A 14,194-nucleotide genomic window follows, 5' to 3' on the forward strand; every position below is an offset into this window, starting at 1 on the left:
TGAGAGCCAGAATTCTTACTGGTTGGTAGGTGATCGAATACTTATGTCATGCAATAAAATGCAAATTAATTATTTAAAAATCATACAATGTGATTTTCTGGATTTCTGTTTTAGATTCCATCTCTCACAGTTGAAGAGTACCTATGATAAAAATTACAGACCTCTACGGGCTTTGTAAGTAGGAAAACCTGCAAAATCGGCAGTGTATCAAACACTTGTTCTCCCCACTGTATATACATATTAAAAAAAATATATTAAAATTTGTATAAACAGTTATTATAAAATTGTATTAAAAATATATAAAAAATATCATGTATATATGGGCATTATATAAAGTATATATGAAAATTGTAACATTTGTGTGTTAGAAAAATGAGATGCTGTGATGGATAATTCATGGAACTCAGGGAAATAAGGAGGATGGACAGATGCTGATATAGTCATTAATAATGGTCATTATCAATAACAAATTGTATAGGGCAGACAATGTTGAGGGTGTAGGGTATAAAAGGAATATGTGGGTAGGCAGTATATGGGATATATGAAATGTAAGAAGTGGAACCTTACAATGGGAAGGGTGGGTATGAATGTATATGTATATATATATATATATATATATATATATCTATATATCAATGATAATGGGTGTGTAATGAGAATGTGTTATGATGGGATGTGGAGATGGGGGGAGGGGGGTCATATCTGTAACTCTACAATTGGGGCAAGCCTTATCTATGCCCCAAAATCTCAAAAGGGATGGGTCTCTGTTGTGGACCAATCTGAAGTTTTTTGAGACACTATGGTGTCTATAGCCTTTTTTATGTTGTCGTTGTAGCCTGGCCGCATGGCTGGTGTTGTTCAAACTGTTGTTTGTTGTTAAAGTTCTGCAAAGACAGTGACTTTGAATTATGGGAGATGTAGTTCCAAGAGGAGCCAGGACCATAGACTGCTATGTAAGGAGACTCTTCTCCCAGGGAGCAATGTGACTCACGGAGCCTGCTTGGGGTGTCTATATAAAGGGGGGCGGGATCCAATTTCGCTCTCTTGCCTCAAGGACAGCGCACTGTAAAGAAGGGGAAGAGCTGCTGCGGTTTGCAGAGAAGCAGGCCGGAGGCCTAGTGGCAGACACCGGAGCTGAGGCGAGCGGTGTGTGTGTGCGCGGAGGAGACTCGGTAGTGTGACCGAGCGGAAGGTCGTTTGACAGGCCGAGGAAGTCGTTGAGCAGAGCGGGGCCTGGTTGCAGCGGAAAGTGGAGTTCCCGGTTTGGGTGAGAGACATCCAGTATCTACATCTGCACTAATCACAGACCTAGACTGAGTCAGGGCAGGACTGCCAAACTGTTTGAATAAGAAGGCCATACTGAGTTATAGAGATATCATAGTACACTGCAGTTTCATATAGTGCGAGGCGGGTTAATTAGGCCTTAAGCCCTCTGTCCAGTCCTAGGCTGTTATCCTGTAAAGAAGCATCCAGATCTGTTTTACATTCATCTCTGTGGATTACAATTATTGACTTCTTTGGGGATTACAGTTCATCATCGCCTTTATTTGGATTACAATTACTTTCCTCGGATTGATTGAGGATTCCTTGCAGATGAAGACTAGTGAGGCCTCACTCTCCAGGAGACTTTGGAAATTCAATATAAAGGGGGCCCCCGTTAGTACACAGAGTGCACTCTGATAACTGAGCTAGTATCGTTCTACTGTTTATTCTATGTTATTCACTAAGTGTAGTCAATCTTAATTTGCGGTCACTCTCTATATTCAGTGTGTCATTATTGTTGCTGAACACAGTCCTCCAGCATATATATGTACTCATTTACATATGTATGTGTGGTCTGTGTTCCAGATCCTGAGTGCTGAACTCTATTTAAATCCTTGGTTGGGAACTCAGGATCTACCTCATTGACAACTTTTGCATTATCTCTGATTCTGTTTGTATACTCTTATTTCATTTCAAATCTAAAAAGCAGTAAATTTGTTCTTTCACTGCAATACTTGTGGTCTCAATCATTTAATATGACCGAACAAATAGTGTCAGTTGGGTCGGGGCAGGCTCAGGATGAAAGAAGAGAAAAAGGATACACCTGCATTAAGCCACTCCCCTGGGAGCAGGGCTACATCTATATGTTCTCCCACCCTTTTGGACAATGTTCTGGTGGTGCTACCAATGTACTGGAGGTTACATGGACACATCAACATATAAGTGACATATCTGTTGTCACAAGTGATGAACCGAGAAATGTCATATTCCTTCCCTGTGACTGCAGATGAAAACCTGTGACTGACTATCCATGTGACTATCCACCAGGCCCAGGATTGAGAGCGAGGCGTTAATCGCACGGCAGAGTCAAATTGACAGGCCCATCTGCACATGCTGTATGCACCTAGTGCCAGGAAGAGGTACTAATACATGTGAGTGCACACTTCCTATGTACTTGTTTTTCAACATCCATTAAAATTGACTACACCGTGAAGTAATTCTCTTGTCTCCTGTGGAGTATCTTTGCATCCTAACCAGATCCTGAGGGATCTAGAAGTGGAGTGGTGTTATCCCAGGATCAATCTGGTATTCCAACACGCTTTTCTTGACCTTCTGTAAGAAGAGGTCATAAACTTCTGGTGAGCTGCCACCCATTTGTTGAGCACTTCATGGTGAAGGAATCAGCAGACAAGATTTTCTAGAAGCATGTCCCTTTTTGGGTGTTGGGATTGTCACATTGGACTTTCATTGTACATTTATGATTTTTGCACTGTTGCACTTATGTGTCTACATCCAGTGGTTTTTATGCACTTTATTGTTTTCATGTTTTTTATATTGTGAGCGCCTTTCCTTTACATTTGGTTCATGTTTAATTAAATCCTGTTGTAGGATTTATAGATACCAGCTTAGAGAAAAACAGCCAAGGCTAATCAGTCTCTTGTTCTCAGGGGGAAAAACTAAAAAAGAGATGAACAAGGATGGGGTATTACACCCTGCGACAGAAGACCTCATCTGAGAGAAAGGACTGTTTGGCCAATGGGGAATTAATGTGATGATTGCCATGATCTTCAGCAATAGCCTGAAAAAAATGTATATATATCGGACTGGAGGGAAAGCATATGGCTTGTGAGTCCTTTCCTGATCTGTCAAAGCATATGCACCCAAGGCTTGGTCCAGACCCCTCAGGTAAATGCTCTCTTGCTTGTAATAGTAAGGAGGTGTTAGGAAAACTAGCTCTGAAATCTTGCTCAGAGATTAAATCCACTTGTAGGAACCTGGATGTAGGAATTACTTGGTGCCTGACTGGGCAACAAAATATTTATTCCTCTCAGAAGTTCTAAATGTAGACTCATTGAAATGTTGGAGAGATTCCTCTCCACCCAGGTCACATACATCTCTGCTCCTCTCAGTAGGCTGACCCTGCAGGTTCCGATCTGCCCCCAATGCAGAACACCCCTGTAATGTTGTTCAGCCTCATCTGGGACTAAATAGCCTACTGTCAGGTAAAAAAAGGCAAATGGAGCATATAAGGGCTGGCCAGAAAACCAGAATGCCCAAAACAGCTTTCCAACAAGAGAGTTCCATTAGCCATAGCTCTGCAGCACAGAAGATTTACTACTGTGCCAGCACCCAAGGCTTCACCTGACTGTTTGCGAGACATGAATAGCTGGGTGCATATACAACGTTGGAGATTTACTACTTTGCCAGCACCCAAGGCTCTATCTCACTGTTTGCGAGACATGAATAGCTGGGTGCATATCCAATGTTGGAGAAAAGCCCCTTCTGGACAGGAAGCCTTTTCCATTGAGCCCACTTTAATATAAAGGGATGGGAGAGACTGGTCCTGATCATCAACAGGCATTGAGATGCTGACAGAGGAGAGGAAAGCCAAGATAACCGAGCATCCTATCATCAGTAGCTCAACCAATAAAAAAAAAAAAAAAAAAAAAACAGTAATGAAAACCCAACCATACAATCCCATATACACAATCCTATACCCGCAGTTGATCCAGAGGAAGGTGAAAAAACCCCAGCAAAGCATGATCCAGTTTGCTACAGCAGGGGAAAAAAAATCCTTCCTGATCCCCCGAAAGGCAATCAGATATTCCCTGGATCAACTACCTATAAATATTAGTACCCACTTATATTAAGTCCACCTAGGAAACAATCCAGGCTTTTTTAAAGCAATCTAGTGAGCTGGCCAGAACCACCTCTGGAGGGAGTCTATTCCACATTTTCACAGCTCTTACGGTGAAGAAACCTTTCCGTATTTGGAGATTAAATCTTTTTTCCTCTAGACGTAAAAAGTGTCCCCTTGTCCTTTGTGTTGGCCTTAAAGTGAACAACTCAACACCAAGTTCACTATATGGACCCCTTATGTATTTATACATGTTGATCATATCCCCCTTAATATCCTCTTCTCAAGAGAGAATACATATAGTTCCTCTAATCTTTTCTCATAGATGAGCTGCTCCATGCCTCTTATGAGTTTGGTTGCCCTTCTCTGCACTTTCTCCAGTTCCCTGATATCCTTTTTAAGAACTGGTGCCAACAACTGAACTGCATATTCCAGATGAGATCTTACTAATGATTTGTACAGGGGCAAAATGATGTCTCTCTCTCTGGAGTCCATGCCTCTGTTAATACAAGAAAGGACTTTGCTTGCTTTGGAAACCGCAGCTTGGCATTGCATGCTATTATTAAGCTTATGATCTACCAGAACACCCAGATCCTTCTCTGCTATGGATTCCACCAGTTCTACTCCACCTAGTTCGTATGATGCATGCATATCCCCCCCCCCCCCCGCCAGGTGCATAACTTTACATTTATCAACATTAAACCTCATTTTCCACATAGTTGCCCAATGAAAAAAAAGTGCGATGAGGTCAGCATGTAAGTTGGAGACATCCTGTAAAGAGGTTATTCCACTGCAAAGCTTGGTGTCATCTGCAAAGACTGAAATAGTGCTTTTATTCCCAGACCCTATATCATTTATAAAGATATTAAAAAGTAAGGGTCCCAACACTGAACCTTGGGGTAAACACTGATAACCTTAGACAATTCAGAGTAAGAATCATTAACCACTACTCTCTGAATTCTATCTTTTAGCCAATTTTCTATCCATTTACAAACTGATCTTTCCAAGCTTGTAGACTTTACCTTACACATTAGCCGTGTTTGGGGAACTGTGTCAAATGCTTTTGCAAAATCCAAGTTTACTACATCCACAGCCACCCCTTTGTCCAAGGTTTTACTTACCTCCTCATAAAAAGAAATCAGGTTTGTTTGACAACTTCTGTCTTTCATAAATCCATGCTGTCTGTTGCTTAAAATATTTTTTTCCAGCAAGAACTCATCTATGTGGACTTTTATTAAACTTTCCAGTATCTTCCCAACTATAGAAGTTAAACTAACAGGTCTATAGTTACTTGGCAAAGACTTTAATCCCTTTTTAAATATAGGCACCACATTGGCCCTACGCCAATCCAGTGGTACTATTCCAGTCTTTAACGAGTCCCTAAAAATTAGAAACAAAGGCTTTGAAATTACAGCGCTCAATTCTTATAGGATGCATGGGTGGATGCTCATACCTAACCTTTTTACTATTAATATATTTGAAGAATTTTTGGGGGTTTGTCCTACTATCTTTTGCAATCTGTCGTTCATGTTGTATTTTTGCATCCTTGATTTCCTTTTTACATATTCTGTTATATTCTTTGTAACAATTAAACAATGATAGTGTTCCTTCATTTTTATATTTTCTAAAAGCTCTTTTCTTTTTATTTATAGCTTTTTTAACTTTGGCCATGAGTCACATAGGTTTTATTTTTATCCTTTTAAACTTATTACCCATGGGAATATACATTGAAGTGAGTTTTCAAAAAGTCTTTTTGAAAATTTCCCATTTCTGTTCTGTGTTTATCGATGCCAATATTCCCTCCCAGTCTAAATCCTGGACAGCAGCCCTCATCCTTGGAAAATTTGCTCTCTTAAAGTTATGTGTTTTTGTTTTTCCTTTATGCGCTTTTTGATTACAGCTAACGTGAAATTAAATCATGTTATGATCACTGCTACCCAGATGTTCTTTTATATGAACATTATGAATAAGCTCTGTATGGTTTGAGATTACCAGGTCCAACAGAGCATTATTTCTTGTGGGGGCCTCAATAAACTGCACCATAAAATTGTCTTGAAAAATGTTTATTCATTTTTGCCCTTTAACTGTTCCAGCAGTGTCATTACTCCAGTCAATGCCCGGGTAGTTAAAATTCCCCATTATTAACACTGTCCCAGCCTTTGCAGCCCTTTCTATCTGTGCCTATTAGGATCTCAGATACACAAGAATTTGCATAGGGGCCAGATAACCCTTTTAGAAACACTAGCCAGCCAACCTCTTGTAGGGTTTTGATAAATCTCTGTATTCTTAAAAGGGATCTCTAGAGAAGGAGTGGATTGGCAATCCAACCAGCAGACATGTAAACTGCATAATGTGTTGACTGATGTAGAAGCAGGGGTATGTCAGAGAAGACAACTCTGGGGAGTTGAAAATGGACATCCGTCTGAACAACAATAGTACTCATCTTAAAATCACATCTGCTGGAATTGTAATTGCCGTCCCCAGAAATGGTAAGATTTGATGCCGGCTAGCAGAGCTTGTCTGTTGTTGCTGGAGCAAAGGATCATCCTCTGGATGAACTGGATGAACCACCAAAACTAGTGCCCTCATGTGAAAAATTGCCCCTCTATTAATGTTCTAGGGAAAACCCAAAATTTTGCATTTTCTTTCACTTTCAGCGATAACAGTATACATAACAAATAGAGAGGGTAAATATCCCTAACACAGAAACAGACATCAATAAAAGCCTGACAGATGTTCTAGTCCCTCTCCAATGTATCCAAAACTAAAAATTTTGTTTTTTCTTTAGCTATATTTTAACATTTACATGAGGGTGTTCTCCAGGCTAAAATGTTAATTGCCAAATTTTATAATAACACTTGATAAAGACGCCTCTTAAAGCGATTGTAAGGCAATTTATATATATCTGGTCTGTGCAATGGAATTGCACAGAGCAAGTGCGAACCTCCTCTTCTAAGGTCCCCGCCAGCATTCCTGGCCCCTCCTCTCTGTCCAGTGCCCCCATGGGAAGCACTTGTGAGTGCATTGACATAGACAGCAGAACTGGGCCCCGCCCCCTACTCCCTCATCACTGGTTTTAATTAACAGCACTGGGACAGCTCCTGGTGCCCCAGCAAAGCCAGCGAGATCCGAAAGTGAGGGGAGAGAAGAGCTGAAAACATGCACAGCACTGGATCGAATGAGGGCTCTGGTCAGCAAAGGGGGGGGGGGGTGAGGGGGGATGCTGATGCATTATCAAGGAATTTATTAAGGTAAAAAATTTTTAGATTTTAGAACCACTTTAATGTCTTGTTTTCCTGAGTCTTAAAGCAGTCTTGATTATAATGAGTGCTACAAAGTGTCTTGCGTTACCTGAGAAAGTCTGGCGCTCTAATGATCATGTGTTGGAAATCTTCCAGAGACAGCTTTCCGTCGTTGTCTACATCAGCTTCGTCTATTACCTTATCACATACCAAACACACTTCTTCTGGTGTTAGCTCATTTCGAGTGAGCTTGTTCAGTGTCTTTTCCAAATCGGATTTACATATGTAATCATCATTATTGAAATCTGAAAAAATGTGGGAAAAGATACTTCAATCATCAATAAAACAGTTTCGATATATTGGCACACCATTTAAGCATGTGCATGGCAAGTGAAAAATATTCTCCAAAACTTAGAATGATATAAAGTTTCCTTTATAAATATTGAAAATGCAGCCATACACTTTTAAGGTACCCCTGTGGATTGCTAGAATAGAAAATTGAGCCATGCATTGATTATTTCTATTGATTTGCCATTGAGGCTGCAGAATATTAGCTGATTTGTAACATATGTATGGACATACATATAAATGGACAAACCACGGGGCATTGGGAGTGGAGAAGGTAACTGAAAATATTGATGGTACAGTGGGATGTCACTAAGTTGTACAGTGATACAGTGGGATATCCCTTAGTTGCAGAGCATAACCTTGCTTACTCGGCTGGAGCTGACTGGAAGGTAATTTAACAGGTCAAAAAGGAATGTATACACAGTCAATCCTGACTGAAAGAGAGAAAGAAAACTTCCTTGACTACCACTGCAAGAGAGAAGAGAGGAGGGATCCGGCTGTTCACCTCAGGTGGAAGCTAAGAGCTTATCCGAACTGGGCAAAAAAGAAAAGAAAAGAAGGTCTCCTCGGTCTCGTGCATTCGGCCCCAGTAGACTTAACTCAAACCACAAATGGGGGGAGAGCCCACATAACCAGATATATTCTCGCTCGGGTAAACATTTCAAAGTACAAACAAAGCTCAAACAACATTAGGGTATTTAGTAATGTGGCTCACAGCACCTGGGAAAGCCTAGAGCATGGTACCCACGCCTGGTTCACAGCAAATTTGGTTCTGTATTTGAGATATTGTTGACAATAGGATTCTGATCTGTCTGGACCAACTGTTTAAAGGCAGGGTCTGCCAGGGCTAGCAGAGCTATGTCTAAGCTAGAGGATAATGCGGTCAAGTCTGATGTGTGGTTTTTCCATTGTTCCCAGGTGGATTCAAATTTTGTTCAGGTATCTCTGCAAGTGGCAAGCCAATCTTCGGCTTCCATAATCTCACCCACCTGCCGGAGCCACTCCCCCTCACTCGGGATATGGGAGCTTTTCCAGTGAATGGGTATAAGACGCTTGGCGGCGCTCAGAAGGTGGGGAGGGCACAGTGTTTATAGTTGGAGGTGGGTATATGGGAGACCTGGAGGAGAAAGTACTCCAGAGAATTGGGTAGGTCTATCCCAAGGCCATTCCACACATGTTTGCGGACCATTGTCCAATAAGGCCCACCATATGTGAAGGAATCAACCTCTCTGTCCACATCCCCTTAGCATGCCACATTTAATTGCCCAGTGCTCTGATGTTTTGATTGACAATTACTCCATTATGCAACAATGTAACAAAATGAATCTTATATCCTTTTTTGAGACAGATAGAGCTTTATTTTGGTTGCATTTAACAACCACTGCTTTTTGTCTTATTTTTTTACTATATCAATTAGAATGTCTCCCTGAAGATGGGCAGCTGTTTATTGATTATGAAATAACATGCTTCGATTTTTTTTTATAAAAATAAATACAGTGCCGTCATCCACACACATAAAGAGACACAATAATGTAAATTAAACAGTGTGTGTTAAGGGAAGAGGAAAGGCAAGGGGTTTATATACAGGTCACATACAGTGTTAGGATGAAAATTAAGGGGCCAGTGTACAGATGTGAAAGATAGGAAAGGTCTAAGGGTTAATATGCAGGTCATATAGAGGTACCGGTGTGGAGATCAGATATGTAGGAGAGAAAGGGAGCAATTGAACCTGTTGCTAGGGTTGCCACCTCATCCCTTTTAAAACAGAACACATATTAATTACACAGGTTCTGTGGCTGACTAAGGTGGTAATTAAACTCACTTCGAGCCTTCTCTGCATTAAATTAGCCTCAGAACCTGTGTAATTAATTTGTGTTCTGTTTTAAAGGGATGAGGTGGCAACTCTACCTGTTGCTGATGTGACCTCTGCAGTGCTCAGGAACTAATGAGTGTTACATTTATTCATTATTTCCTGTTTCCACTACTTCTTCCATTGTAAGAGGAAGGGGAGGACTCTTGGATGTAAACACACACTGTTTACATCATGTGATCCCTGTGATTGGTCTCTCTATGACACAAGCTTTGTTCACCTACATTATTGGGCGGAATGGCCTACTGAGGGTGTTTTATCTAAAGGTGGATACACACTATACATTTTTCTTTAGATTTTTTCCTTTAGATTTACCAGAACCATATAATATGAGGTCAGACCTAAACACTTTCAATTTGTATGCAATCAGACAGGCCCTTACACTACATAGTTGAAGGTAAATCTAATGGAAATCTACCAACAAAAGCTGTATATTGTGTATCCAGCTTAAAGGACCATACACACGATCAGAAAATTGTAAGAAAAATACCACTTTCTAAAGGCCCATACACATGATAAGAAAGTCTGAAGGGAAATTCCGTCTGACGACCGATCTGCCGATTTTCGGATTGTTAGTATGGTGCTTTCGACAGCCGAATCCGACTTTTTGGGCGAAAAAATCCTGATGTGCAGGCTATAAAATTTTTATCGTCCGTCAACACAACGTCCGATTTTCGACTCATTAGTACAGTTTTCGACGGAAAAAAATCTTAAGTGCAAGACTAGGCATGCTCAGAGACGAAAGAACACATACAAAGCAATCCAACACATGACATCACTTCTGAAGTAGAATTCTGTCGTACGGGAAAATTCGTATGAAAATAACCTCTTCACTTTCCACATCAGACTAGCATGCCACAAAAAACGGACGACAGATCGTTCGATAATCTGATCGTGTGTACGGGCCTTTAGAGTTCATACAATAATCTGATCATTAGTACACAGCTTTCGGGAGCTGATCATGACTAATCATGCAAAATTATTTGATGGGACAAGCACGAAAATGTTTCTCGTACGATACAAAAAGTTCTCATCCGTAAATACAATACAATACATGATATCACTTCAGAATTTTTATCCTGTTGTAGGAGAATTTTTGTTACTTTAGTAACCTCTTCAATATGACAATAGCATGCAAAAAAAAAAAAATCGGATGATGATTTGTCCAATAATCTCATCGTGTGTACCAGGCATTGGACAGTTGTCACCAGAACAAGTGTCATTGAAAGATAGCCCATCTATACATAACTGATAACTCTAAAATGTAGACTTTCCTTTCACTTTTTGTCAAGGAAACAATAGTCAATAGGACAATAGAGAAGGTGAATCTCCATACCAGGACAGAAAAAATAAAAACTTTATCTCCAAAAAAATAACAGAAAAAAGTATTCCCCCCCACCCCACAATCTACAGATTCTACCTGCAGAGATTGTGTGGGTGTTTTACTCAATCTTTGTTGTTACCTAAAAGTAAAAGCTACTTAATAGTAAATAAATCTTTTAAAAGTTTTTTTTTTTTTTTTTACCATACGACTTATAGCACAGGTATGCATGCTGTGAAGGTAAATCTAGTGAGCAAGTAAAATATATTGCTGTAACATGCATATTTAATATTACTATATATTAACGTGTCTATGTATAATTAAAAAACATTATTTTTAGTTTTAGCACAGGTTAAAACCCCTATCAGCTTGTGTTTTGCTGTGATCCATTGGGTAGATTTTCCAAGGGACAAAACAGGAAGCAAGAGTAAATCTCTGCAAAGAGTAGAGAATTCCCCTTTTAGACAGTTGTCACAGCAACAGGTGTCCCCAGCGTTGATTAACCATTATCTTTTGTTCTGGTGACAACTGTAAAATTTTGGACTGGCTATCACTTTCTGTCTCAGTGACAATGACAAATAGGACAAAAGGAAGTGTGGATCTAGCCAAAGAGGATATAGAGGGCAATAAACCCTTCCCCTTGCTATTAAAAAAAAAAAAAAAAAAGTGTTGGACTATACATACATCTTGAAAAACCAAAAACAAGCCATCAATTGGTTGTGTGGGTGGCAGGGGCTTAATGGAGTACCAAATAAACCGCACAGATATACCTAAAATATATATTCTTTATTCATAAAGTGCTAAAAACATGTCTATCAGGCCATCTGATTTGATCCATATTGCATCTATTATGCAATGGTGTGCATAACCCTTATGGGTTGTATTTGACTACAACACAGTGGGTCATTTTGAAGCTGTTAATAACCCAGAATCAATTGATTTTTTAAAAAACTCCAAAAAGAACACCAAAACAAAACCTGCAACAACAACAACAACCAGCAAACAAAAAAACAAAAACAAAAAAAAAAGAAAGTAGCATCCATTGAAAAATACAAAAATGTCAAAGCATCCAAGAAAAAAGGGAGACCAACTATCAGTAGGTTCATCCAGTGGCATGGCTGGCCCCCAACCATCAAAACAGGGAAGCCACAGACACAGCCATGCCATTCAGAGGGACTTATATATATGGATCAAACAGGAAGTTCCAGCCCTCTTCACTTCACCATGGTGGATTAATGGGCTGGAAAGATAGTCTCCATTCAAATGCTTCTATTACAGGAGGCAAATAAGCACCCACTAGTGGTTCCCCCTCACACATGCACCCTAATGTCCACCCCGGTCAAAAATGGCAGCAGTGACCTCACGCATATGTGTGGCTGTGGCATTCCTGTGCCCAACTTTGAACCCATATTCACTCTTGTGGCGGGGAGGGGAAGAGCCAAATTCCGAGGGGGGAGATGAAAATAATCACAGGGGCCACCAAAATAGACTGCCACCCAAGATAGCCCCCCACACAAATAGAGAATCTTCCACTCATTGCCCCATACAACCCACAAAATTAAAATTGAGGGCCATGGGCTGTGCGTGCCGAGTGCAGCACATAGGCAAAGAGGGAACAAAAACCCCTCCTCCCACCCCTCTGTTCTTTCTTGTTGTTTGCTAGTTGTTGTTTTGGTGGGTTTATTTCTGTATGCAGTGTTCCTATGGCATTCCTGTGGCTGCCGAGCTCTCCTGTTTGCTTACCTACTGAACTGGGTCACTCCGCGCACATACCTTTGGGTTTTAGCTTCTTTTACACAGACCATTGGTGATTATGATTTTGGTGTAATGTAACCAATGTAATGTCGTATGCAATCTTTACATTGCCTTTAGGCAGGTGTGGATTCTTGATATCATTTTGATTATTTTGTTTTGTTTTTCTACAAGGTCCAAGAAATAGTCCAAGTCTCAAAACGCATCAGAATTTCGGCTCAATTTATTCTAGGCTGTTAACCGCTTCAAAATTACCCACTGGGTTGTTGGAAAATACAACCCAATTGATGGTTTCTTTTTTGTTTACAAGTCTTTGCTTGGGGTTTGGTACAGAAGCAATCTCCAAGCACATTTATGTGTTACATACATAGTTAGACTTATGTGCACTCAAACTAACCATATATTTTGAAGGCATAATATGCTTTAAGATCTCGAGGAGCCATTTCACTAAGCACTGAGAACATGTCCAGAAAATCATCCAGTGTCATATTTCCATCTCCATCTTCTGAGAAAACTTCAGCTATCCTCTGGCGAAAAGGGTTATCCTGCAAAAAAATTGTAAATACAGTTGTTTTTAACATTCATGTATAATAAAGATCAAAGAATCTTTTTTTTTTTTTGAGAAAAGGGTTATTGTTTTTTCTAAAATTGTTTGTATATATATATATATATATATATATATATATATATATATATATAGTATCTCACAAAAGTGAGTACACCCCTCATGTTTTTGAAAATACAGTGCCTTGCAAAAGTATTCGGCCCCCTTGAACTTTGCGACCTTTTGCCACATTTCAGGCTTTAAACATAAAGATATAAAACTGTAATTTTTTTTTGAAGAATCAACAACAAGTGGGACACAATCATGAAGTGTAACACAATTTATTGGATATTTCAAACTTTTTTAACAAATAAAAAACTGAAAAATTGGGCTTGCAAAATTATTCAGCCCCCTTAAGTTAATACTTTGTAGCGCCACCTTGTGCTCCGATTACAGCTGTAAGTCGCTTGGGGTATGTCTCTATCAGTTTTGCACATCGAGAGACTGAAATTTTTGCCCATTCCTCCTTGCAAAACAACTCGAGCTCAGTGAGGTTGGATGGAGAGCGTTTGTGAACAGCAGTTTTCAGTTCTTTCCACAGATTCTCGATTGGATTCAGGTCTGGACTTTGATTTGGCCATTCTAACACCTGAATATGTTTATTTGTGAACCATTCCATTGTAGATTTTGCTTTATGTTTTGGATCATTGTCTTGTTGGAAGACAAATCTCTGTCCCAGTCTCAGGTCTTTTGCAGACTCCATCAGGTTTTCTTCCAGAATGGTCCTATATTTGGCTCCATCCATCTTCCCATCAATTTTAACCATCTCCCCTGTCCCTGCTGAAGAAAAGCAGGCCCAAACCATGATGCTGCCACCACCATGTTTGACAGTGGGGATGGTGTGTTCAGGGTGATGAGCTGTGCTGCTTTCATGCCTAACATAATGTTTTGCATTGTTGCCAAAAAGTTCGATTTTGGTTTCATCTGACCAGAGCAC

At 40.0% G+C, this 14,194-nt stretch overlaps 1 protein-coding gene across 1 annotated transcript in view; it reads right to left on the bottom strand.

Annotated features, from left to right (window-relative positions):
• CIB3 (calcium and integrin binding family member 3) overlaps nt 1–14,194 on the bottom strand; it is a 108,530-nt gene that overhangs the window by 11,545 nt on the left and 82,791 nt on the right. The window contains exons 4-5 of the mRNA XM_082270681.1: nt 13,051–13,198; nt 7,472–7,667 (exon numbers count right to left, since the gene is read on the bottom strand). Of these exons, the coding sequence (XP_082126807.1) occupies nt 7,472–7,667; nt 13,051–13,198 (344 nt within the window). The remainder of the gene's footprint in view (nt 1–7,471; nt 7,668–13,050; nt 13,199–14,194) is intronic.

Source organism: Pelophylax lessonae, assembly GCF_965119305.1.
Source record: "Pelophylax lessonae genome assembly, chromosome: 1".
Classification (NCBI taxonomy): domain Eukaryota; kingdom Metazoa; phylum Chordata; class Amphibia; order Anura; family Ranidae; genus Pelophylax; species Pelophylax lessonae.